The 26,208-nt window shown below is 36.3% G+C and overlaps 1 protein-coding gene across 1 annotated transcript; it reads right to left on the minus strand.

The window, feature by feature from the left end:
* Positions 1-3,440: 3,440 nt before the first annotated feature.
* On the minus strand, positions 3,441-17,743 carry LOC127979332 (prolyl endopeptidase). The gene is made up of 15 exons (XM_052584703.1): positions 17,571-17,743; positions 17,115-17,189; positions 14,059-14,192; positions 13,748-13,878; positions 12,345-12,554; positions 12,021-12,142; positions 11,704-11,809; positions 10,885-11,076; positions 9,781-9,978; positions 9,513-9,616; positions 8,783-8,919; positions 8,559-8,653; positions 6,695-6,826; positions 4,615-4,771; positions 3,441-3,998 (listed from the first exon to the last, which is right to left on the minus strand). The coding sequence occupies exons 1-15, from the start codon at positions 17,610-17,612 to the stop codon at positions 3,704-3,706; spliced, it is 2,130 nt and encodes a 709-aa protein (XP_052440663.1). The 5' UTR covers positions 17,613-17,743; the 3' UTR covers positions 3,441-3,703.
* Positions 17,744-26,208: the final 8,465 nt, after the last annotated feature.

Here is a 26,208-nt window from a genome sequence, read left to right on the forward strand (position 1 = left end):
GAAGCAAAAAGGTGTTCTTTGTTCTGTATTTTTATCTAAAGGTTTCTTTTTAATAAATGCTATTCTTTCCAGCTAGATAATTTTTATGAGTGACAGGGTGAAATTACACCAGATTATTTATTAAAATTGTTATGTCTTTCCCACTGTTTTATATACAATATCTAATCCTGATTCCTTTGTTAGATATTAAGTTGTCATTCATTCTGAGAGGTTTAAAGATGTTTAGGAGCTTTAATGGATCCAAGTGCTCATTTATATCTGCAATAACTCGAAGGGTTTCTCTCCTTTCATGTACCTTAGTACTAAAAAATCTCTTGGAGGGGAAGAACTAAAAGTGCAAAGAGGAAGAAATGCATTGTGTGGAAGAAAATACACCTGCTAATACTTCAACTCCCAGCAGTGAAAAAGCAAGGCACAAGTGTGTGTGTGTGTGTGTGTGTGTGTGTGTGTGTGTGTGTGTGTAGGGGAGTGTTTACATGTTTTTGTGTTCAGATTAAAGGCTCTTCAGTAAGAAGCAAGAAGGGTCCACCTCTAAGCCGGTGTGAAGGGGAAAGTTTCCAAATACAAAAGTTTGATCCAAGCAGTAAGAGTGCCAGGCCTCAAATCGGATTTGAGAAATTAATCCGGATCGGGAGCATGTGTGAACAAAGTGGAGTGGGGCTTGATCTAGCCTCTCTCTGGGAGTATTTCGCCTCTTGAGGTCCAAACACTACTCTATAAACTGAGTTCAGTTCATTCACTGAGGATAGAGACGTCAAAGCTGCGTGAGTGTATTTAAGTGACAAACAGTGAGTTCTGTTCTGAGGAGGGCCACATGAAAGGAGAAGATGAACAGTGTGTTCTGGAATTCCTGCTGGGCTTTTAGTGACTTTAAGGTGAACCATGATGAAATGCTCTGGAAGACTAAAACGCTAAAAACCAATCATTATTATGCATACATTTTTGATTGACGTGTTTGGTTGAAGTAAACAGACATGTACTTGTGTGTAATTATGTAGTCTATACAAATTATATATAGGCCTACTGTGTGTGTGTGTGTGTGTGTGTGTGTGTGTGTGTGTGTGTGTGTGTGTGTGTGTATAAGTGGCTTTTTCACTGTAAAATCGAAACACCAGTATAGGTGTAAGTTTCTGTCTTCAGTAGTAATCAAATCAATTTGATCATTAGCAAAAAAAAAAAAAAAAATCAAAACACTGGTTCATGAACAATATTTCTGAATTAGCTTATAGAATACTCCATTACTATTTCCACTTGTGTCAAAAATAGTAAATATGCTCCTCAGGGGCATCTAGACCCTTTACTGGTGCATGATCCCGAATAAATTATTCTTGATAAACCATTAGATTTAATAACATGTTTCATGTTTGTTTGTCTTTTAATCAGCCGTTTAGAATCACAACAGTGATGACAGATTCGCGAATGAAACACTCTTTCTCGGTCAGAAAGGTCTGTAATATTAGGACGGTTCAGTTCACTCGCCAGCTGAATCGTTTGTAGCGGTTTCTCACACCGAAATAATTGATATTTTATTAGAAAGAAAACAAAAAAACACTGGATAAAGTGGCTATTTGCCTACAATTTACTGTAAAAAAAAAAAAAGCCTTGCAAGTGTCTTCTATAATTCAAAGTTTATGAATGAGTATTTGAATCATTGAATCGATTGGCTCGGCGCTTTGATTGGCGCAGGTACTTCTCGAGTGACGTCGATTGAAAGTAGACAAAAGCTATATTGGTATTCTAAAATGTAATTTTTTTTAACATTAACATTTCTTGTTCATTAAACTTTTGTGTAAAAGCGGCATAACACTCGCAATGCTGCTGTTATGCATAGGCATATAGGAAAGAAAGAAAAAACCGCTCACTGTTTGAATCATCACGTCTGAGGTGCACAGTTCAAGTTCTCCGCTCCGTTGAAAGCCTGTCACGCTTCATCTGATTAATTCTCAGGTTTTGGCCAAGCCCAGATTAAACTTTCTGTGACCACAGTTGAACACAAGTAGTTCCCGCTTTTGATTTTCAATTTCTTTTCATGTCCTCATTTCGGGTCTCCAACTAGGTCAGGCTTTACACTACAGTATCCAAGTAGCCTATCCAGTGTAGTTACAAAAGCACTGTGCACTAGTAATGAATAACATGCACTTAGTGTGTAATTATGTTATGGAACGGTCTATAATTACACACTGTTATCGCTATTGTAATTATGTTAATGTACAATATGAACAATGCAATGTGAAGTGTTTTCTGCATTCCCCTGTATTTTCTCTCCAGCCTTTTTTTTTTTAATTGCCACTATAAACAGCAGATCCAGAGGGACAAATCTGAACTGATCACAGGTCAGCTCTGCTAATGACAGACTACAGCTTCAACTGTCTGTGATATTTCCTGCAGTAATTACAGAGGTCAGAGATAACTTCACTTTACTGAGCTATTTCTGCAATTACTTTTAATCGATAGGCATCAAGCTCATTTTAAGACAAAATGAAGTAATTGCTCAAGTTCACACAGGTTTAACCACTGGTTAACATTTGACAACCAGAAAGTGACCAATTACTATCTTTGATATTTTCAGAACAACCAACCCCTATATATATATATATATATATACATATGTGTGTGTGTGTGTGTGTGTGTATGTGTGTGTACAACCGTTTTGTTTTTGTTTTGTCAGTAACCACAATTTAACCATGGCGTATCACATTATTATATAATTAAATTATATTATCAACATGGTGTACTACAACCACACATAATTTTGTGGTATTTGTATTGAATACTACATATTTAACATAGTTTTTACAACAGTAAGTATAGTTTATAGTTACATATAAATAATAAAGCGAAATCATAATCATAACTGGTTATAAAAATGATTAATTTGTAATTTCTGCCACAAATTGTCTCTACAGTTGTGATTACAGCAGTTTTACTATAGTTTAAACAATGGTTATCTGTCTTAAGGAGGCCGGCCTGTTACAGTTCCCTGTGGTCCTTGGCCTAATGGTTAGAGGGTTGGACTCCCAATCGAAGGGTTGTGAGTTCTAGTCTCGGCCGGACGGAATTGTGGGTGGGGGTAGTGCATGTACAGTTCTCTCTCCACCTTCAATACCATGACTTAGGTGCCCTTGAGCAAGGCATCGAACCCCCAACTGCTCCCCGGGCGCCGCAGCATAAATGGCTGCCCACTGCTCCGGGTGTGTGCTCACAGTGTGTGTGTGTGTTCACTGCTCTGTGTGTGTGCATGTCGGATGGGTTAAATGCAGAGCACAAATTCTGAGTATGGGTCACCATACTTGGCTGAATGTCATGTCACGTCACTTCACTTCACTTCACTTCACTGTGTGTGCAGTGGAGGGGCTGTTGTAGCCCTTTACTGCCCCTTAGTGTATATTTGAAGCATTGCACAACATCGAACAGCTGTAATTCAAAAATGAATCGATCGATCAGAAAATCAATCAGTTGTTTATTTTGATTGAAAAAAAAAAGATCATTGCTGTGCTAAAACAAAACTAAAAATCAAGTTGCTACAAAAAAATCAGTTAAGTAGCTTCCATGTTTTATATCTCCATTTACTTACTGCCCAAATGCCCTTCTCTTCTCAGTCCATGCATAAAGACAGCCAAACATCTTTACAAATCACTAGTTTATTTGTGCTCTTTTCCTTACATTGTTAATTCTGTTTACTGCATCTCTCTCTCTTTCTCTCTCATTCCCTCCATCTGAGGTTCAGTGTCTGAGCAATAAAGGAGAAGATGTGTGTGTCCTCCAGGATGGCTTTAGCGGTGGGTTTCCCGGCTCCATGTCCACTGCGTGTGTCCACTCTGACCAGCAGCGGCTGGGTCTGCCCGGGGCTGCGGCCCACGCCATGCTGGAGAGTGGCCACGTACTTCAGAGTGTGCAGGGGAACCACACGGTCATCATGATCAGCCGTCAGCAGTAGCATCGCGGGGTAAGGGGTCCCATCTCGAGGGGTCTGAGGAAGGTTATGGAGAGGAGAGTACCTGTGGAGGAAAAGGTAAATCTATATGTTCTTGAAGTTTCACCAAGGCTGCATTTGAATGCATTTTAAAATGTATTTTATTCCTGTGATGGCAAAGCTGTTTTTTCACCAGCCATTACTTAAGTCTTCATAGTCACATGGTCCTTCAGAAATCATTCTAGTATGCCGATTTGGTGCTAAAGAACCATTTCTTATTATTATCAATGTTGATCTTATTGTTTTCTATATGGTATGTTGAGGAAAGATTTTAAAGCTTAATATTTTAAATGCTGTGCCCAGACCCAGACAAAAAATATCACAGTTTGCATAAAATTATACTGCAAAAACAAACAGTTTTCAACATTTATGATAATAATAATAACCATTAAGCACTAATAATAAATTAGTACCAAATCAGTATATTAGAATGATTTCTGAAGGATCGTGGGACACTGAAGACTGAAGAAATAGCTAAAAATAATTGTATTTTAAATTGTAATAATATTTCATAAAATAATATTTCTGCTGAAAATTAGAACAAATAAATGCAGCCTTGGTGAGCATAAGAGGCTTCTATTAAAAATAATAATAATGTTAATTATTGCAAACTTTGACCAGTAGAAAACAGGAATCCATACTTGATGAGCCACTTGAACTGTTCGGGATCATCAGCACAGCCGTAGTCAGTGGTCCAGGCGTGACCGATGGTGAATTTGTGGAACTTGAGCATGTCCATGACCCCAACCTCAGCTACTGCACAGCCGAACAGCTCGGGCCGTTGGTTTACACATGCCCCTGAAAAAAAAAAAACACACAGATCACTCTTCTCCAATTGAATGCAATGGCCATACACAGTCTACATTTACCAGACGCACTGACTCACACACCTGTACTTAAATGAGTGGGCCTAAAAATGCTTTGGATTACTCAGATAGAACAGCCTGATTTGACACACCTCCCATTCTTATAGGCAACTGTGACTAAACACAGGGATCAACACAGACATACTAACCTAGCTGGCACACTCAGCATAAAGAAGCTTTTTTTTTCAAATGCTTAGTAATTTATTCACGGCCAAAGTTTTCAAACCGGTGCACCGCCTACACACCTTTATCTTGTTCTGATTGTTACCTCACACCCACACATCCACACACTAGTAACCCACAACCAGGTGCAGATGGAGCCTACTGATTTTTTGGCTCAGAATTTCAGGGGGGGAAATGTATTATATTTTTGCTGAATGAAAAACATGGTCAAATGTGGTAAGCTGAGCTGAATACAACTATGATATTCGTGAATGCCCTGAATGCCAAGGTGTTTAGTTTTTTGTTGTTTTTGTTTTGTTTTTCTACATATTGTTCTGCTGTGTAACAAAACAAAGGATTTTTTTTTGCCTTATTATTATTTTTAATCATATTAGTGTTATTATTATTCATTCATTCATTCATTTTCTTTCTTTCTTTCTATGTTTTGAATACTTGAGGTGAAAGTTAAGAAAAAGGGTCTGGGTCATGTATCATTTTTCTATATTTAATTCCTTATTAATAATTTATTAATATTATTTTATTAACATTTTCTTAAATATGGAATTAATTTATTTGAATTACTGTGTGTGTGTGTGTGTGGTCAAAATTCATCCAGATACCTTTAATATATCTCACATTATAGTGTATCACAGTTTATTCACTATAGTTTAGAAAATGGTAATAAAATATCTTGATAATGTCAGATAACTTTGATAGCTCAATTTTGTTCAGTCTGAGGTGTAAAAAGTTCACATTAGCATTTAAAGAAAAAAGACTTTTATTTTATTTTTTATCTCAAATTTTACTGCTAGTCCCCTGTATTAAGAATTCTTGTGTAGAATGTGTCATAGTTCACTTTAATTTGCTATCCTCATTTACATTTATGATCTACAGTGTCCTGCGCCCACTGCTGAAAAAAAATCTATCAAAAATTATATTTGGTGTTTGAATGATTTTTGGTTTGACTGTATGAACATACATACATATATACTGTACATACAAATATATGATTGTTCAAATTTCATAAATATTTCTTCCTCCATTTAAGGTATAGATAGTATCCACAGTTGCACTTTAAAGCAAAATTAAAATCATCTTTGCTGAATGAACACAGCAGGCTGGAAATGTGTAGAACCTTTTGAATGACGTGTTCAGTTCTAAGAAAAATCTGTAAAAAATATTTCAACAAATACCATGTGCCTCCCACGATCAACCACACATGAATTCTGCACAATCCTGCATATACTCAATGACTGCACTGACTCAATCCTGTCTCTCCTATGAATAAGACAGATATTGAAACTGTATTTGCACTGGCAGCTGGCGAGTGTCGCCTGTCTAACGACTGCATCTCCTACTAAACGTGCTGTTTAATGAGAGTGACAAAGTCTTTGACTGAGGAGCGAGTGCTTCTTCGCCTCTCGCAGATGCTGGTGTGTGTGCGACATGTGTGAATGCCAATGTCATGTTTACTCAACAGATGAGCTAGCTGTGAGTAACGGCACACATTGTGCACATCATTAAAGCCACACAGCTGCACGTCCATAAGTTTCCATTACAGCACCACCCTAATTTTACCATGTGCGAAGGCGTATGTGTGCTAAGACTGTCGGGTCTTACTGGTTGTGTTCTTCATTAGCTGGAAGTGATCTTGTCTGTCTGACTTCCTCAGACCGCTCGCCAAGAAACTCACCCACGAGCAGGCCGCCGTTGGAAGCTCCGTTGATGGCGATTTGGCTGGCTGTGGTGTATCCCTCCTGGATCAGGTACTCAGCAGCACACTGGAAGTCATCAAAGCAGTTCTGCTTGTTCCCAAGAGTGCCAGCTGAAATCAGAAATCTTCTTAAAAACGTACAGTTTGAAGCAACACATGGTAGAGGGAGTGAGGTAAACTGTGCCACTTGTATTGAAGTCAAGGGGGAAGAGGTATTGGCTCCTTTGGTTTTAATTCAATTTATCCTATATACTACATGTTTATGTAAGATACAGCCATGGAGAAATTACTTCTCAAAAAAATGTCACACTTTACTCATGTAAGGGGTAACATAAGTCATTTGGCAATATGTAAAAAAAAAGAAAAAAAAAGATACTATTCAAATAATATTTCATGTTGCATAATTTTTTATGTGTTGCAAAGTACATTACTTGCATTACCTTTAAACTTAAAACAGAAAAGGTTTGCAATATTTGAATGTGGTTAAACTACTGTAACAATTTAGTTTTTAATTTTTAGGAGAGGGAAATTATGTTTGAAAAAAGTTTATTGGATCTTTGGACTAAAACGTCCAAAGTCATTATTATTTCCACATTTATTATAACCACATTTATCATCTTAATAAAAAGCAGCATATTTCTAAATATATACAAAATAACCACTCGCTAAAAAGTTTAGGTACTGTAACTGGTCACCATTTTTTCTGAAAGTTTTCAGAAAAAAAAAAAAACAGCAATTTTTTGCTGTTGCAATTCAGTTGTATTGTCCTGTGGCATGGTAAGTTATAATAATAATAATTATTATTATTATTTATTCATAATGACTGCAAGTGCAATAATTATACAAGAACTAGAAAACATTATTATTATTATTATTATTATCATTATTATTAATACCAGTAACAACTGTGACTATAAAGAAGATTTTCATTTATAAAGCTCTAAATATCTTACTGACTGATGTTTGAGTGCATTTCCTGCAAATATGGAAAAAATGAAGGAGTTGCACAAAATGTGCAGTTTCACATGATTAGTGCAAATTGTAGTGCAAAATACCATAGCAGTTTAATTCCTGTTTACACCATGAGAAGATGATGACTGCATCAAAGCTCCAAAACAAAAGCCTAGTGAAGTTAACATAAAGATATGACAAAGATTTTTGGTCCAACTTATCCTTAAGGTGTCTATATGAATTCACAATTACTGAGTGTTGTCATAGAATAAGTAAAAATATTGTTGGTCACAATTGTGGGATAACAGTGAATTTAGGTATACATATTAAATCCAATTGCAGCTGTTAGTGAAAGCTGCACTAAAATATTGCAATGACAAGATTTTGCACTAAATAAAAAAATTAAAATGATACAAATAAGTTACAATACTGGATTAAACAGGTTAACACTATGCTGGTTTCACTTTTTTAATGCATAACATAACTGTCAGTTTGTTCAAATATTTGTGTTAGTTTAGTGTTAAAAACAGACGGGATGGATACTAAAGAGGGGTCATGAAACTAAATTAGCTAAATGAACTATTAGTTTTTTTGGTTCCAAACAATTAGTTTCTATCTCAACCCTATAAAGAAACTTTGCTTTTGAAACACATAATCCTGTGGGCAGTGATCGTCAGACTAGTGACTCAAACAGATACTTCACCGGCATTAACTTCACTTTTATGCAAAGTAGTCAGCGACCTTCTGCGAGTTTCGGACCAGGCCTTCTTTACCACTTTTCAAGTCGGAGTAGTGTTAAAAATGTTGACTAATTAGAGTTGCTCTGAATTCATTCTTCATTTATCTTTCAAAAGGAAACACATCTGAGCGACCGTGAGTGAAGTGAGGATACCTTTGTGCCAAGTTTGGCCATACTCTCCTCCTCCTCTGATGTTAGCTACAGCCAGGATCCCACCCAGGTGTCTAATAAAGAGCAGGTATGCAGTACTGCACATACCCATGGAGAAATAATTGGTTAATAGTTAGGGATATTCATATTTCACATACTCTCTTCCTTTTCCATCCAATTCCATTTACCGATCTTTAGTCAAACACAAACAGAGAGCTTATACTGACTTGTAATATGGCTGAATTGAGTTCTCAAATCCTCCATAACCATACAGAAATATTGGATGAGAGCCGTCTCTTTCTATGCCACGTGCATGTACCAGGAACATCGGGATCTTTGTGCCATCTTTACTGGGGTAAAACACCTGTTATGAATGAAAAACACAACACTTAAGGTGTATTATTACAGTCAAAACTACTTTTTTAAGTTAATATTTGTCTTATTCTCACCGTGACTCCATACATTTAGTAAAAATTTCAGTGAAGACTTTAATATTGTGAAATTAATGCGATTTAAATGAATTGTTTTCTATTTGAATATATCTTTAAAAAAAAGTCATTTAATTTTTAGCAGTCATTCCTATTCTTAATATCATCCATACTGTAAACATCTTAATATTTTTGTCATAAACACATTTTTTTATTAATAGAAAATTTCCACAAAATTATTAGATATAATATTAAATATTATATGAAGCCAGGTAAAACTGTTTTCAATGCTGACAATAATAATACAAATGTTTTTAAAGCACCACATCAGCATATTAAAATGATTTCTGAAGCATAATGTGGCTCTGAAGACTGGAGTAATGAAGTATAAGAGACTTCTTTTCAACAGCATTAAAACATTTAATTATTCCATATTTATATTTATCATTAGTGTACACATATATTTGTAATACTGAAACTTCCTGTGGCCTGTGATTCATTTGTTTACTTCGACCGACTGCATCCTGACCTGAGTTGTCTGGTAGTCACTCGGGTTGATGCCCTTTACTTCCACCTGCCTGAAGATCGTGGGCTCTGGGTCGGGTTGACTCAGGTCACAGTGGTAGATTATGCCTACGATACGAAGAATAAAAACACTGTTCATGGTCTGGAAATCTATGTGATCTCCCTTTTACTGCCAAAGCAAATGCACATACTGGGGTGTCCTTATACTTGAGGTTATGTAGTGTCTTTTGGCATAAATGTCACGCATGATTTGATGATTTAAGTGTGTTTACCTGGTGTAGTAAATGAAGTGAACTTGTAGAAGAAGTCAGGGTGCTTCTTCTTGCAGCTGAGGCCGACTACAGTGCCCACATCTAGCGGCAGGTCTCTGATCAGTTTCCCTGACTGCAGCTCGTACAGCTGTAAGATGTCTTTCACGTCATGCACATAATTCACCAGCAGATGGCGCTGGTTCACACACTCCACGAAGCCTGCAGACAAGATATAAACACCATCAGGCTGCAGTTCTCTTTGTTTTTATTGGAAATGAGTTAATGATAGTGTGGGGGAAGAGGAAGTGTGTGTGTGTCTCTGTGTGTGTGTGTGGAGGCTTGTGATAGTTTCACCCACAGATGTTGACTACTGTGAATACCAAGAAAATATGAGCTTACTCTGTTTCCAAAACGTTTAAACTGAAACATTCTACAGGGAAAATGGAGGGGTAACCAGGGCTAGTTGTCTCTGTAGCTATGAGACAAAGGTCCAATTACACAAATGTGTGTGTGTTTCCTGGCAGTGGTTTCGTTTGGTAGTTTCAGCTATATATAAGGTAGTTTCATGTGTTTTAACTGTAAAAACACATAATTCTGGAGTAATACATGTTTTTGCCTTTGTTTAAAGTGTGTGTCCAGTGTCTCAAGCTAACATTTTGCCAGACCTGCCAGCAGCTAGTGACTTGAGAAGATTGACTGGCCATAAATATTTTATACCAGCCATTAAGTATGTGTATTATTTCATAAAAAAAAAAAACTAAAAAAAAAAAAAAAAAGAAACAGGCAATACAATTTGGCGAAATACGTTTTCACAATTGTTGTTGTTGTTATTAATTAATATAATAATAATAAATATTAAATATAATAATTATTTAGTAGCAGTATGATTTGATCAAATTATAAAATTAAACAAATCAGTAAAGTATTTCATCATAATAACAACTCTAATTATTATTTATTGTTGTTGTTATTATTTATGAGAACAGTACAATTGCAGTACTGATACTTCTAGTTGTTGTTTTTTCCCCTTTGCTTTCAGACTTAAACCATGGAGTAGTTATATTTGGTGGAAAACCACAGAGAAACTTTTCTTTTGTTGACAAGTAGAGTATAACGTTCCCTTACCAAGAACGTCTTTCTGGTGTTGGGGGATGAGGGTTTTCCAGTGTGTCTGCTCTGGTTTCTGCAGGTCTATGGTGATGAGGCGGTAACGAGGAGCATCCAGATTGGTGCGTAATGTGAAGACGGTGCCTTCGTTGGTGATGTATGTGTACTGCGCTTCAAATGTGTCAACCAGCTTCACCCACGGCAGCAAACCTTGAAGAACATTACTATCAAATGAATGCTTTTATTCAGCAAGTATGCACTGAATTGATCGAAAGTGTCAGTTAAGACCTGCATTGTTACAAAACATTTCTATTTCAAATAAATTAACTTCTATTCGTCAAAAAAATCTTGAAAAAATGTGTAATGGCTTACAATATTACAATATTAGGCAGCACAACTGTTTTCATGATTGATAATAATAAGAAAGATTTCTTCAGCACTGAATCAGTATATTAGAATTATTTCTGAAGGATCATGTGACAGAAGAAAGGAGGAATGATGCTGTAAACACAGCTTTGATCACAAGAATAAATTACATTGTAAAATATATTTAAAAAGAAAAAGTTTTTTTATTGTAATAATATTACACATTATTACTGCTTTTATTATTGGTAATATTACTGTGCAGCCTTGCTGAACAAGAAAAACTTATTTACATCTTACAGACCCTGTCTTACATACATTTATAATATAATATAATATAATATAATATAATATAATATAATATAATATAATATAATATAATATAATATAGTGGTCCTTTAAGTCCTTTCGGGGTATTTTAATTCATTTATTATTATTATTATTATTAATTTCATTGTAGTTTGCCACACATACCTGTGATGCCATTGGGCAGCTGCTGCAGGTCGCAGTACCACAGACGGTTGACTGGCTCACAACCCTCAGTGATGGACAGCACTGCATACCTGCCATCATCAGAGACCTGGACAGACGAGGAGAAAAGGAGAAACGGTGGAAGATTGTGTAAGAAAAAGAGAAACCACACACAAAAAAGGAGAACAATTAATTTTAGGGTAGGTAATTTTGTCAAATTCTTTATAAATGTTTCATCACATTGTCTGAATCATGAGAGTAAGTTGCATAAGGTTATCTTCCCATAAAGTGGGTATTGTATAAATTTGGTGTTCTCTTACAGTAAGGCTACTGTGCCATTTCGGGTTGTCAGGAAATTCTGCCACCAGGATGTCTTCTGATTGGCTGGTTCCAATAACATGGTAGTAAAGCTTCTGGTTTAGGTTTGTTGTGGTCTCTGTGCCTAGAAAGGAAATAACACAAGTAAATCACTGAAAGTCAACAAGAATTATCATTCAGAACCTATTTTACAGGGCACTTTGCCTATATCACACTGGAAGCAGACCGAATACAGACTTCTTAAAGCAATGCCTGTATGGCTAAATAGCTTAAGTTATGTCAGCGAAGAAGGAAAGTAGTGTAATTTGCAGTTGATGTGCACATACCATCAGCTTTGCCGTCCTGTCGAGGGTAGCAGTTGTAGAAGATGCCTTTGGCATCATGGGTCCATGCCAAACAGCTGAACTTCACCCTCTCCAGAACGTCTGGCAGTTTGGTGAGGTCATCAGCCTTCAGGAAGTGTACAGTCACCCAATCAGAGCCTGCGCTGCTCAGGCCATATGCAAAATACTCACATTCTTCTGACAGGCGACCCACTGTACATCAACAAGAAGCAAACAGACGTGAAAATCTTCAACAAGCTGTGATGAAATCCAGATTTGCTAATTTAAGTGCAAAATTGTTAACTTCAATGGTGCGATTGAAGCTAATGCTCTCTAAATCGCAAATATCAACACAAAACAGAGAGCTGTTTGATAGAGGATGTGTAAAAAAAAAAAAACGGAAAAAGTCAGATAGAAAGAAAACAAAGTGATGAAAGACAAAAAAACAAGGAAGGACAAAGCTGTAAAATACAGTGATGTGACGGATTCTTGGCAGATGTGCTGTCGGGTTAACAGTAATAAAGCTGCGGGTATTCCTCAGCTATCAAAATTTTATCAGCATTACATTTACAGGCACTAATTAAAGGAAAACCAATTATCGCCTGTGTGAATGTGCAGTTCCATAAAAGGGAGTCATATATGAATCTGCCTTTAGGCATTGCGGATATACATAACTTTAAAAATCCCAGCTCTGTATTTTACTGAAGGACACACAGTCCCTCAGGGCTAAAGCTGATCTCCAAACCTGTTCAACAAAGACATCAATAAACTATTATAACAGCCACTCCAGGAAAAGAATGAAAAGGGAAAGTAGTCTGGTTTCCAATATATGCAAATAATCTTGTTTAAAAACATTTGCAGAGAAAGGCCTACATAGCCAGAAAGCTACTGTAAAATTAGACACTTAAATTAGAAAGGAGAAAAATGCATAACTCAAGAGATATACAGTCAGGCTGTGATGTGTTTGTGCAGGTTTATATGGTTTATGAGTGCACAAATGTGTATTATGACATAGGTATTAGAACAGGAGCATGGATTTTGAGTTTTGTTTTGTTTTTTAATCTAAAAATGTTTTTCTGTGATAGGTAGGTTTAGGGGTAGAGAGTCCTTTCATTCGATAATGTTCTAACATTCTTTCATTTTAAGTAGTTATAATTGTGTTGTTATTATGCACTCATTTATTATCATTAAGCCCCAAATGTATGTTTATATATTTTTTGTGGTCTGTCTATGGATATCTTGTCTCTTTTTTAAACAGGAATGAAACGTGTCAGGACATGTAAAGAAAGGATAAAGGAGAAGAGGCCAGGAGAGAGTGAAAAGGAAAAACTAGGACGTTGTTGTACAGTAAACACTTTACAGGTGGGTGTAAATATATTTTGAATCAACCAACCAATCAGACTCACTTTTGAGAGCCACAGTTCCGTCCTCTGAGAGAGTGTTTGGGTCAAAGAACACCGAAGCAGGACTGTTTAAAGACTCCTGCACATAGAGCACATCCTGGTTCTGCAGACCCTCATTGTGGAAATAGAAATACCTATAATAGAATATTGATTAATTGTATTAATTTAAGTTTATGATGGTATATGCATTAAACAAGGTGACATTTTATGTACTTATTTATTTTGAACGTGAAAAATGCTTGCTAATGTGAAACGGTTGTGTTCTGTGCGGTGGTCCCGGGCTGTTTGGTGCTGTCTGTTGGTCTGTTCTCTACCTCTTTCCTCTCTTGTAAGGACAGCTATATTTGGGGTAGTTGTAGAGCTCTGTGAGGCGCTGGTGAAACTGTTGTTTGACCGCACATTGCTCCAGGAATGGCATGGTCAACTTATTCTGCTCTTCAACAAACATCTGCAGGGCAAGAGACTGTTAAAATGGTCGTTGTCATGCACACAGAGAACTTGTTTACATGTCAATTTTTCTACACATTTCTTTGTTCCGGTAATGTGGGCCATGGGTGGAACCCAGGAAACAAAACAGGGTAAGCCTAAAAATACAGCGTAAATGGTGGTATGTAGTGATTACCTTGTCTGATAAGAAAGAGATAGACGCTTTAGTGCATGAAAGCTTGTAACTGTCTTGTCAGTCAGCCTGTCAGATGATGTCCGTGGGACAGCAGAACCACAGTGAAAGGATTTTGCAAGGACTTTCATTGGCAGACAAACCCCATTATTTACTTAAATATCCATTTGAGGTAATAAAACATTTGCATATTCATAGTTCTCTGATGTCAGTTAATGGTCACATGGCCAAAACATATACATCATTTTTTTTTATTATTAAATATTGTTTTAGCAGGTGTTTTGATTTGTTTTATTATTTATGTTCATTTAAAATTTTTAAGATTTAATTATTTATTAGCTTTTCATTAACTGAAAAAAACCCTGCTGTAATTTATTGTAATGCAGAAATGCTGGTGAACCAAAAATGATCGGGGTGTCTATTTACACTAAGTGTGAATAGCCCGGCTTGTATGGCTGAAGCTATTTATACTAACTCCGCCCACCAATGTGTGATTCGGCTAGTCAACTCTACGAAAGACAACTGATAATCGTCAGTTCTAGTGGTGCAGATGGTAAAACGTATGACATATTTATTTTGACGCGATCAACCTGGGTTAGAATCTGCCTTTTGGCAAACTTTTTTTCTCCTGTTTCAAATCACATCAGAAACTCAATTATTTTTTAATGAAAATGAACAATATAATCAAAAAGTTGAATATAAAGTATTGGGTAGGGTTATGATAGGTGTAGGGAGGGTTTTATTGTTCCAATAAGATGGCATTCATTTGAATTAAAATTACAGTTTACACTCAATACTGTATACTGTTTTACAATGTACTACAACACTGAGGTGCAGATAATTGCCACTATTTGCAATAATTAGCAAAGTTTTAACATAATGTAAATAGAATCTATAGCTGTTTGCATTTAGTGTAAATAGCATCTATCACTAAGAAAATATGCTATTTACACTTAGTGCAAATAGCAGCTGCCAAAGTTCTAGTATTAGATGGTTGTTAATCTAATTGGTCCTAACAGCATTTTTATTGCAACATTGTTTGAAGTGGACTTAGACTAGGAATCCTTAACATTAATGTTGGTCTCAGATTGTGGACTATTTGAATGTGATTTGCATTTGTAACACAGAATTTGTGTACTGAGAAAAATCTGATTGGGGATTAAATATAATTTTATTGACCGCATTGAATAATTAAGTATACTATAAATTTGCTCTGTGGGATTATGGGAAATACATTTTTGCTTACATTTAGCTGTGTCTTATTTGTCCTAATACAGTTCAGTAGTACCAGTGTTGTTGGGCTCTATATTGACAACTGTTGGTCTGGATGCATGAAGGTAGTAAACAAACCTGGCTGTTTTTCTATTTTTTATAATATACATCCACAATGGACATTCATGGATTCAGTTTTAATTATTTTTTGGTGGATTGTTGGTGGTTTATTAAATTGAACTGAATAGAGTGACTGTGTCATTAGTATCAGTTGCATGAGCTAGTCATGGGATGTCAACATGGCAGGGCAGCACCCATGAGTGGGACACTTTATACAGAATTTAATTGTATTTATTTTTTCTAAAACTAATACTGGAGAAAAACTGTGTGCACCTTTAAAGAGACAGAGTAACCATTTTGGACATCTTTAAATGAAGTTTTGTTGACCAAATGCCAACAGTGCAACAGTGATCAAGCAGCTTCATAAAGCGATGAAACCACTTTTGGAACGGTAATTGTTTCTCATGGAGATGTAAGGTCAATTTAATATTTACAGGGGCTAGTTGGTGTTTTATTGCTGTCTTACTACAGAATGTTGGTGTTTTCTCCCTCCATCCGTGTAAAATTCCAAGTGTTTTTTTTTTTTTACACATACCAAGGTAATGTTGTGTGTTAATATAATTATCGCCTGAATCCACTAGATTTTTTTTAAACACTGCAAAAAACCATTGTGCATTTGTAATGTAGACATTTTTATTAATGAAATGCTGGAAATTGTTAACAAGAATGTTACATCACCTCTCCACTACAGTGAGCGTGAGCTGTTAAGACGAAGAAAACTAACTAAAAACAAAATAATGTAAACTTTTGAAATGGGCCATTATTTTTACTAGCCGAACAAGTAGCCAGGTCAAATGGTTCCCTTATGTAAATTTTACATAAGTTTGCTTATTTCCACATATAGCATGTCAGTTTTCTTGGTTTTAAATGGGATATTTAAGTAATCAAATAATACAGTACAAGTCAGTAATACTGTGAATAGGATATATTTTACTATTATTAAATTAAATATGAATTTATAAATTTCCCAAGCAATAAAATATATTGTTTATAGCTGACAATCATGTGACTAAGCACATGAGTAGTGTGAAAGTTTATATTTACAGACGTCTCCATGTGAAACAATTACCATCCTAATAGGGCTCGAGTCTTATTTCATGTATACGTAATATCCGTCACCATCCTGTTTCATCAGAAAAAATGCCTCAAGTTATCTTTTATGATATCATGAAAGTAATCATTTTAGTCAAAGCGTAACCGAAGCCATTGAGAGTTTGCCTGTCGAGAAGTGCACATTTTAAAATATTTTGAGGGTGAGCCACATTTAAATAATCTCTGGTTGTTTCCCAGTACCAGCCCTCCCTCTTTTTCCCCATCATTTTCTGTAACTCCTCTGCCATCCCTGTTATGATGAAAAGCCCACCAATGCTTAAAAAAAAGTCCATTGTGATAGAAAAGGGGGTCACATGTGTGGGTCACCTTAGACTCCTCACTGTCAGGGTCCTCCAGCCAGTGGTAAGGATCTGAGATCTTTACTCCATGATAATCATCCACCTTTGTAACAAAACACCAAAGTTAGGAGCAGCAGGCATGTCTGCACAGGGAGAAAATAGAAACAAAACACATTCGGTTTCCAGGCAGTTGCGTATCTGTTAAACTAGGCCTCGAGGCAAACCCGCGCTACATGGAAACCATAATGTAATCAGCTGCTGTACCATATGCAACTTCTGACACATAACCACTAGATATCAACACAGACACCCCTGAACACCTCCAATCTCATGACACATGGCAGAAGCTCACTCCCGTGTTCCAGTAAGGCTTTTTAGTCTGCGCTATTTGTTTGTGCATTCCATGTGTCTTAAAGAAACAGGAAGTGCAAGCAAATGAATGAAAGACTAGATGTGCAAAACCCCAAGTAAAAGTACCACTGACCTTACTGTCGTCCCTCCGTACTTCAGGGTATGTGAAAGCCATGCTGGGTGTCTTTTGTTGTTGTTGTTTTTTGTATTTCTGTGTATATTTTTGTGTGTTTGTCCGTATGTTTCACGCCCGGGTGAGTCAGCTCTGAAAAGTGAAAGTGAAATCAAACACGGCTCTCTGTTTCTCTCTCTCTCTCTCTCTCTCTCTCTCTCTCTCTCTCTTTCTCTCACTCTCCTGACTACAGAACAAGGCAGCTTTTCAGGCAGGAAATGATTGGACTGGATTGGTCAACCCAAAGCTGATTGGTTAGAATCTCACACAGTACACTACAGTGTGTGTTTTGCTGCGATGTCGTGATATGTTTTAGTAGGATTTTTTCTCAGTGTTCTTGAAGGCATTTAATTAGAAATCATTACTAATTAAAAACGTTCTTTCATAAAGAAATTAGTAATATAAAGTAAGACTAAATAAAATGATGTACTATACATGTCATGGCAGTCATATCAGTAGTCTTTTATCTAACATAAAGTGGGTCACTTTATGGAGGCAGCAGATATTTGACTATTTTGAGGTTATCAGCATTGGCCAAAATCATGCTCACTTTGCCAAATTGTGTAAGTTCCAATGTGTACAGAGATCAGCAATGAGTAATGCACATTTTTAATTTTGAAGAGTGAATTTTGATTTATTTGTCAAATATGTTTAATTTTATTGCGCATTTAGTTCTTTTACTTTACAAAATTTGAATAAACATTGTGCTAAATAATGATAAAATTTAATTTTAGCCAATTAGTTTTTCCAAGCAAATGTTGAAATATTTTGATTAAATGTTGTATGAATTAGGTTTTCACATCATTTGTTTATTATAATGTATAAAATGCTGTCTCAAAATAACTATGATATTGTATTATTATTTATATACTCTCAGGGCTGTCCCAAACTGGCATAGGGCCTAGTTGCATCAGCTTATGGATGGCCCTGTATTGACTTATATTATTTATTTCTATAAATAACATTTATTTATATATTTTCCTTTTAATTTTATTTTCAGTTTAAGTTTAAGTCATTTTATTTGTGCTTTTTATTTATATCATTTTTAGCTTTCATTTATTTGTATTTTTATTGCAGTAATTTTAGTATTTAAACTGAAACTTATTTTATTTCAATTAATTTCCAAGGTAAAGTTAGTTTTTTGTTGTTGTTGTTTTCAAATAGTAATATTTAGTTTACTTCAGTTTTAGTTTTTTGTATTTATTTTAATTAACACTTGTAAAGTTTTATTTTATTTTATTTTTTTTTAGTTATGCAACTGTGGTTCTTAATCTAAGAACCATTTTTGGTTCTTAAAAGAGCTTTTCATTGAACAATTATTCACAGTACCATTATTATATGAAGAACATTAGAACATTTTAATAACCTGAGAAACCTTTTGTCACTAAAAAGAACCTTTTGTGCATTTGAACCACTGATTCCCATAAAGAACCTTTATTTTTTTAAGAGTGAACAGTATCAGTGCTGGATCACAATACTAAGAACTTTATTATTATAAGACCACTATTATTGGGGATTTTAGTTTGTGGAATAAATTCATCATGGCTGACTGCCAATAGTGCATTTTCGGAATGGCGTGCAACATAAACAAAACATTACTGTGATTTAGTGATCTTTATCTATTGTGTAGTGGTCTTATTGACTGAATAAAAACAAAAGGGTATTTTAAGTCGGGAAATAAGCATAGAAATGTTGGTCTCCGGCTTTGTAACTTTAATGTCACCAGGGATTGTGAAGATGATCTACTACTTTTAATTGTACAAAAGCAATCATTTGTACATCATTACCTTACCATTTTGACGTGCACAAAAACCTCACACCCAGCCTATTCTGTGCATAGAGCTTTGTTGACACGCATTTGAGTTCCCGGCAGTAATACAGGTTTAGCTCAGTCAAAACAGGCATATGCTGACAGACAGCATGTCTCGTCACAAAATAGAGTGTGGAAAGCGCAAGGCATGAAAGAAAGAGAGAAAATGTTTTGTCCGGCACTTAATTACAAGGCAAGTGATGTTTGTCAGCAGGTGTGTAAAAGGTATCCTACACTTTGTGCGTGTTTATGTGGACTTAAGTCACACTTTACGTGCCTGTGGTGCGATAGCTGTCACTGTTCTCCATTTATATCCCTCTATGACAAGACCTTTAATGACACACACAAACCCTCAAATAATCACATCCCCCGAGGTGGTTCCGGTGTGCTTCTCATAAGCTTGTTTTGACATATTTCCTATAATGAAAATTACATTCTGCTTTAGCCATCGGATAAATATCATCCTTAGATTGTTTTAGCAGTTGGATTTTTTAAATCTGTAAAGATGTAACAACATGAATGCAGAAAAGAGGGAAAATTCCAAGTTTAGTGCAAATTAATGTGTGGCATATGTTAAATATGTTTTTGATTTACTTTTCTTAAAAAAAGCAAAAATCTGGGTAACAGTGATGCACTTACTTTGGAAGTGAATGGAGTCCATATGTAAGTTTTCCTGCTAGAAGGATTAATCAGAAAGACGAATGTACTGCCCGTATGAAAAAGTAGTATACTTCGTTTATTTGATTAAGTATACTTAAGTAAAGTTCAAGTATATTTTAAGTATACTTTATATAGCAAGTATACAAATATCAGTGTTCTAGTAGTATACTTGTAAGTGTTTCAATACTCCTTTGAGACTAAATTGGCCCACTTTCTAGTATATGAAAGTGTGTCCCTATTTAGGTATTAATTTGTATATATTTTGTTATATTAATATTTGAACATACAAAACATCCAAAGAAAGAAAAGGGTATTTGCTTGTAAACTAAAACATTTTATTTTAGCTTCATGCATCATTTTTTTAAACACTTTAATGTGTTTCACAAAAAAAAAAGACTATGAATTGGAATCAGAATGATAATCAAAACGTAGATGGAGTCCATCAACACCCAAAGCGTCACTGTAAATAATACCTCTTCATTGGGTGACAATTTATTCCATAACGTTAGAGTTTTAATGCCGTTTCATGTCCGATGATCATATTAAGTGTGTTAGAATCTGGTATTTCTTTTTTCTTCTTCACTTGTGTTTTTTTAGAAATTCTGTGCAGAAGATGTGTACTAGCGCCCTCTCTAATAATGAAAACCGATTCTAGGAGTATAGCTCAAATCTATTTAGACTTTTTGTAAGTATAAGTATACTTAAATGTCATTTTTAAGTATATTTATGAGGAGTACATAAAGCCCATTTCTGAGAGGTAAACTAAAAGCATACTTTCCTATTTTTTTTTTTTAAGAAGTATACCAATAGCATACTTGAATAAACTTCTTTTTCATAAGGGTATTCCTTTAATCCCTTCAAAATATATGCCTCATTCACTTCCATTATAAGCACCTCACCATCACCGATTTTTAAAAGAAAACAATTAAAAAATGTTGTAGTAATCAACATTATACCACACCTTCTGTGTAATTATTCTATTAAGGGTTTTACTGTAACTGTCTTGACTTCTTGGTAACCTATTGCAAAACAGCAAAAGGCAAACGATAAGACAAGCTGTAACCAATCTTCTGGCCTAAAATCATATGGCAGCCTAGGGTCAAAGTGTCAGAGACGAAGAAATGAACACACTATGCTTGCTAAGGAATATGATTCAAGGGGGAATCCCATAGTACCCATATAGCTGCTCTGATGGGAAGCTCGATTCTGAGACGAGTGGGTGAAGCAGGATTGATTTTGTCACTTCATTATGGGAAGATTCTGAAGGCACCAGACGGGGAGTGAGATTTGAAACACGAACATGTAACACGAACTCTGTTGCTTTCCAAACATCTCTGGGGTTGAAAACAATCCTGGAGAGTCCCAAACTGAGTAACCTACGGTAGATCAATGGTTTGCGTGTCAACCTGTGCTCGCTCTTAAATTGCTTGTCTGGAACTCATCAACAGCTGAAAAGAGGAATTGCACAATATACTCAAACTTCTCATACACAGACAAGATCGTAATATGCATGTGTGACCACTACCATATGTTAATATTATAGATGAGAATTCTGAAATAGACTGTTTGGGAATTATTTATGGGAAAAGGGCAAGATTGGGACAGACACGAGAAGATCATAAGCTTAACTGAAGAATGTCAAGTAACTTGCTGCACTGATACAGAATTAATTTACTCTATAGTCACAGATTAATGTTAGATTTGTTGTGTATAATTGTGGCTATGTTACAGTGGCTTTGAATGTGGCTGGGGCTGAATTATGGACTGGACTATCAGGGCCAAAGCGAGGCCAACGAGGGCCCTTGGGACATTCAGTACAACTTAACCATTACAGCTACAGATGCTTTTGTTGAGTTCTTAGTATCAGTGTCTGTTACTATTTTTAGTTAAAGTTTACCAAAAAAAATCTTATTGAAATGCCTTTCTTATTTTTGTAATATATTTCACTCTACTAACATTAACTTTACTTCTTTTTTTTTTTTTTACAATGATGTTTTGAAAAAATTCAAGGCCTTCATTAGACATTAATTGTTTCTCAGCCAAAAATATTATTTTAAGAGAGCATATTGTGGGGAAGTCGTGGCCTAATGGTTAGAGGGTTGGACTCCCAATCGAAGGATTGTGAGTTCTAGTCTCAGGCCGGACGGAATTGTGGGTGGGGGTAGTGCATGAGCAGTTCTCTCTCCACCTTCAATACCATGACTTAGGTGCCCTTGAGCAAGGCATCGAACCCCCAATTGCTCCCCGGGCGCCGCAGCATAAATGGCTGCCCACTGCTCTGGGTGTGTGTTCACAGTGTGTGTGTGTGTGTTCACTGCTCTGTGTGTGTGCATTTCGGATGGGTTAAATGCAGAGCACAAATTCTGAGTATGGGTCACCATGCTTGGCTGAATGTCACTTCACTTTTTAACAATAGGCAACAGGTGTGTTCCTCTAATGGAGGAATGGAGTGGGGGAAAAACATCCCATGTCAATAAAACATTCTATTTATTGATTAATACTTTTTGGAAACAATGTGTCTAGAAATAAAAATAAAAAAGCCAGTAAAGCCAGTGTCTTTAAAGTTGCAATAACAGAAGTAGTGGCAGATCGTTTCTTCCGTCATGTGACACACATCAAAGTGAAATGGATTATCAAAAAGAAGAAAAAAATGAAGGTGAAGCCTTGCTTTTGTCTATTGGTTGATGATTGAATGGAAGCACGTCTGAATGTTAATTGTAAGAAGGGGGCGGGACTAATGTAGATTAAATAAGTGAGGAAGTCATCTTTCAGCAAGTTTTAAGTTTTAATTAAAAACAACGTTCAATTGAGATCAGGTGTATGCATTTAGAAAGTTTCCCTTTATAGTCAAATTTAAGTATATTTCTCAAGATTGAAATGTAACTTTCCTAATATTAAAGTTGAGCAATTTAATAAAATAGCACTTTGTTTGAGTTAAGACTTCTGTATTTGCATTGTTTAGTATTGACAGTAATATTTTGCATACATTTCCTAGTATGTGTCAGTATGGACAGTTTCTCTCATCTGATGTTGCTGGAAGGCAAAACAATTCTGTGGTTTCCCCTTTTATGGCCCTTCATTCTTTCTGGGCAGCCCAGGAAGTAATGTGTCACCCAAAACAGCATTCCTCACTAACAGACATGCATCTGGTCATGATACACTTAGGTTTAAAGACACGTAGAAACATTTCCAGAAAAAAAGCACCTGTCAATAGTGAATTGATAGCCGATAAGAAGCACAGCTCACAAATTTGTCACTTGCACAAGATGAATAAGCTGCAAAATCTTTGTGGGGACATCTTTCGCCTTCATGCAAATTTCCTGGATTCCTACTGGAATAATTGCATTTCACTCACAAAATTCACTGAACAATGGTAAATGTGATGACATCGTGAAACAGCATCCTAACCACTGAGAAACCTGATAACACTCTACGACTATATAAATATAATAATATGTAATACACTTAAGTATACCTACTGATTAATTATTTATAATCAACATATCTCTCATCTGCAATTTTGAATTTATTTTTGCACTGAGCTCTTTACAATGCATTTTGGGATTTTCTTCTCCACAACTATATGTGCAGTGCTGCCTTAAAACCTGGTCAAACTAGTTAATTTGAAGCACTTGCCTCAGGAAGCCTGTCTGTTGTCTTATGTTGCTTCTACCTTTCACCTCACAGGAAGTGAAGTCATCTATCACTTTAAGAAACAGTGGAAAGGATGTCACGCATTCTGATAATGACTCAGACCAGTCATCTGTTCAATAAAAGTTCACCACTCCCACATAATAATAAATCACTCTGTCAATCCGCACACCTACAGTCAACAACTCAGCACTTTCAGTATGTTTAGGCTATTAGTCAGGAAAGTTATCATGAAAGATAACAAAAATCATTGAATTAAGTTCTTTGTATGGCGCTCTAAACTGTGTTCTCACACGTTCTGACAGCCTTGCTATCATTGTAGCTAAAAGAGTGGGTGAGTGTGTTTCAGTGTGAAATCTGTTTAAGGCTTTATGAAGTAAGCCACCAAAACAGGCAGACGAAACCTATATGGCAAACAAGGATTGCACAGCGCAATGTTTGTTGTTGTTGTTGAATGTTGCAACCGCTAAGATGGGCTGATTCGTTGAGTCAGAGAAAAGAAGAAAAATCAGTTTTGAGTTTCAGACATTTAATCCACCTAATCTCAGTGACTGGGAAAGGAGTCCGATGGGAGACGGCATATTGGAAAGAGGGAAAAGCATCTTAACTCGAATGGTTTCTCATCTGTAAATTAAGAGCTGTTAGGGCACATGAAGAAGGTAGAGTAAAGGAGTAATCTCATCATTGGCCAAGTTATTTAATTCAATTTCACATTTAAACTTTAGTTTCTATAAAACGTGGTTTGAGGACCTCATTCATGAAATGTAGTTTGACAAAAGCATTTTAAGAAATTGGTTCATTTATTTTTAAGCTCAGAAGTAGTAAGAGGTAACCAAAACCAATGTTCTTATTGAATATTGGTTATGGGGAGATTTGAAATTGTGTATATATATATATATATATATATATATATATATATATATATATATATATATATACACACACACACACACACACAGTGGGGCTCAAAAGTTTGGGCACCCTTTGCAGAATCTGTGAAAATATGAGTAATTTTCAAAAAATAAGAGAGATCATACTAAATGCATGTTATTTTTTATTTAAGAGCTGGGGGGTGAAAGCTAACAGTGTGCAACTGGCATGCTGACTGCAGGAATGTCCACCCAGAGCTGTTGCCCGTGAATTGAATGTTCATCAGCCATCTCCAATGGTGTTTCAGAGAATTTGGCAGTACATCCAACCAATCTCGCAACCACACACCACGTACCAGCCAAGGACCTTCACATCCACCATCTTCACCCCCAAGATCATCTTATACCAGCCACCCGGACAGCTGCTGCAAAAATCAGTTTGCATAACCAAAGAATTTCTGCACAAACGGTCAGAAACCATCTCAGGGAAGCTCATGTGCATGCTCGTCGTCCTCATCGGGGTCTCGACCTGACTGAAATTCATCATAATAACCAACTTAAGTGGGTGAATGCTCACATTCAATGGTGTCTAGCACTTTGGAGAGTTGTTCTGTTCACAGATGAATCCCGGTTTTCACTGTACAGGGCAGATGGCAGACGGCGTGTATGACATCATGTGGGAGAGCGGTTTGCTGATCTCAATGTTGTGGATCCAGTGGCCCATGGTGGTGGTGGGTTTATGGTATGGGCATGCATATGTTAGGGACAATGAACACAGGTGCATTTTATTGACGGCATTTTGAATGCACAGAGATATGGTGACGAGATCCTGAGGCCCATTGTTGTGCCATTCATCCACAACCATCACCTCATGTTGCAGCATGATAATACATGGCCCCATGTTCCAAGGATCTGTACACAATTCCTGGAAGCTGAAAACATCCCAGTTCTTTCATGGCCAGCATACTCACCAGATATGTCACCGATTGAGCATGTTTGGGATGCTCTGGTCGGCGTATACGACAGCGTGTTCCAGTTCCTGCCAATATCCAGACACTTTGCACAGCCATTGAAGAGGAGAGGACTAACATTCCACAGGCCACAATCAACAACCTGATCAACTCTATCCGAAGGAGATGTGCTGCACTGCATCACACCAGATACTGACTGGTTTTCGCCCTTTTTGTATCAGTTTTTCTTTTTTTCTTTTTTTATTTGAAATACACATGCATTTACATCTTTAGATATTTATATTTTGGGCAATTTGGTCTTTAAATTATGATAATCAAAGCAGAAAGAAAGAAATCACATTTTTTTTGGGGGGGGGGGGGGTTTGCTGTATGTGTCTAGACAGGTGAGAGGATGACTAGAAAGTGGACTAGGCTAGCAGATGGACCATTATGAAAGACTTCAGACAGACCCATCTCCCATAATGTCATGCACATAGACTAATGAGCTAAAGAGACCGGTATCCTGGCAATCTTAGGCTGTGTAAGCCAATCAGCTTATAGATAGAATGGGACTGTCCAAGAGTGTGGGTTGATGGTGAGGGGGTTTAAAAGACCATAAGTGATGGAGAGAACTGTGGGGGGAAATGTATATAAACATA

This window comes from Carassius gibelio, chromosome B19 (assembly GCF_023724105.1).
Source record: "Carassius gibelio isolate Cgi1373 ecotype wild population from Czech Republic chromosome B19, carGib1.2-hapl.c, whole genome shotgun sequence".
NCBI classification, from domain to species: Eukaryota; Metazoa; Chordata; class Actinopteri; order Cypriniformes; family Cyprinidae; genus Carassius; species Carassius gibelio.

Excerpts from the sequence above, each read along its gene's own strand:
- LOC127979332 (XM_052584703.1), bottom strand. The coding sequence starts at position 17,612 with ATGGCTTTCACATACCCTGAAGTACGGAGGGACGACAGTAAG. Across the intron at positions 17,190-17,570 it reads TACGGAGGGACGACAGTAAG|GTGGATGATTATCATGGAGT; the intron begins GTCAGTGGTACT and ends TTTGTTACAAAG. Across the intron at positions 4,772-6,694 it reads CAACGGCGGCCTGCTCGTGG|GGGCATGTGTAAACCAACGG; the intron begins GTGAGTTTCTTG and ends TTTTTTTTTCAG.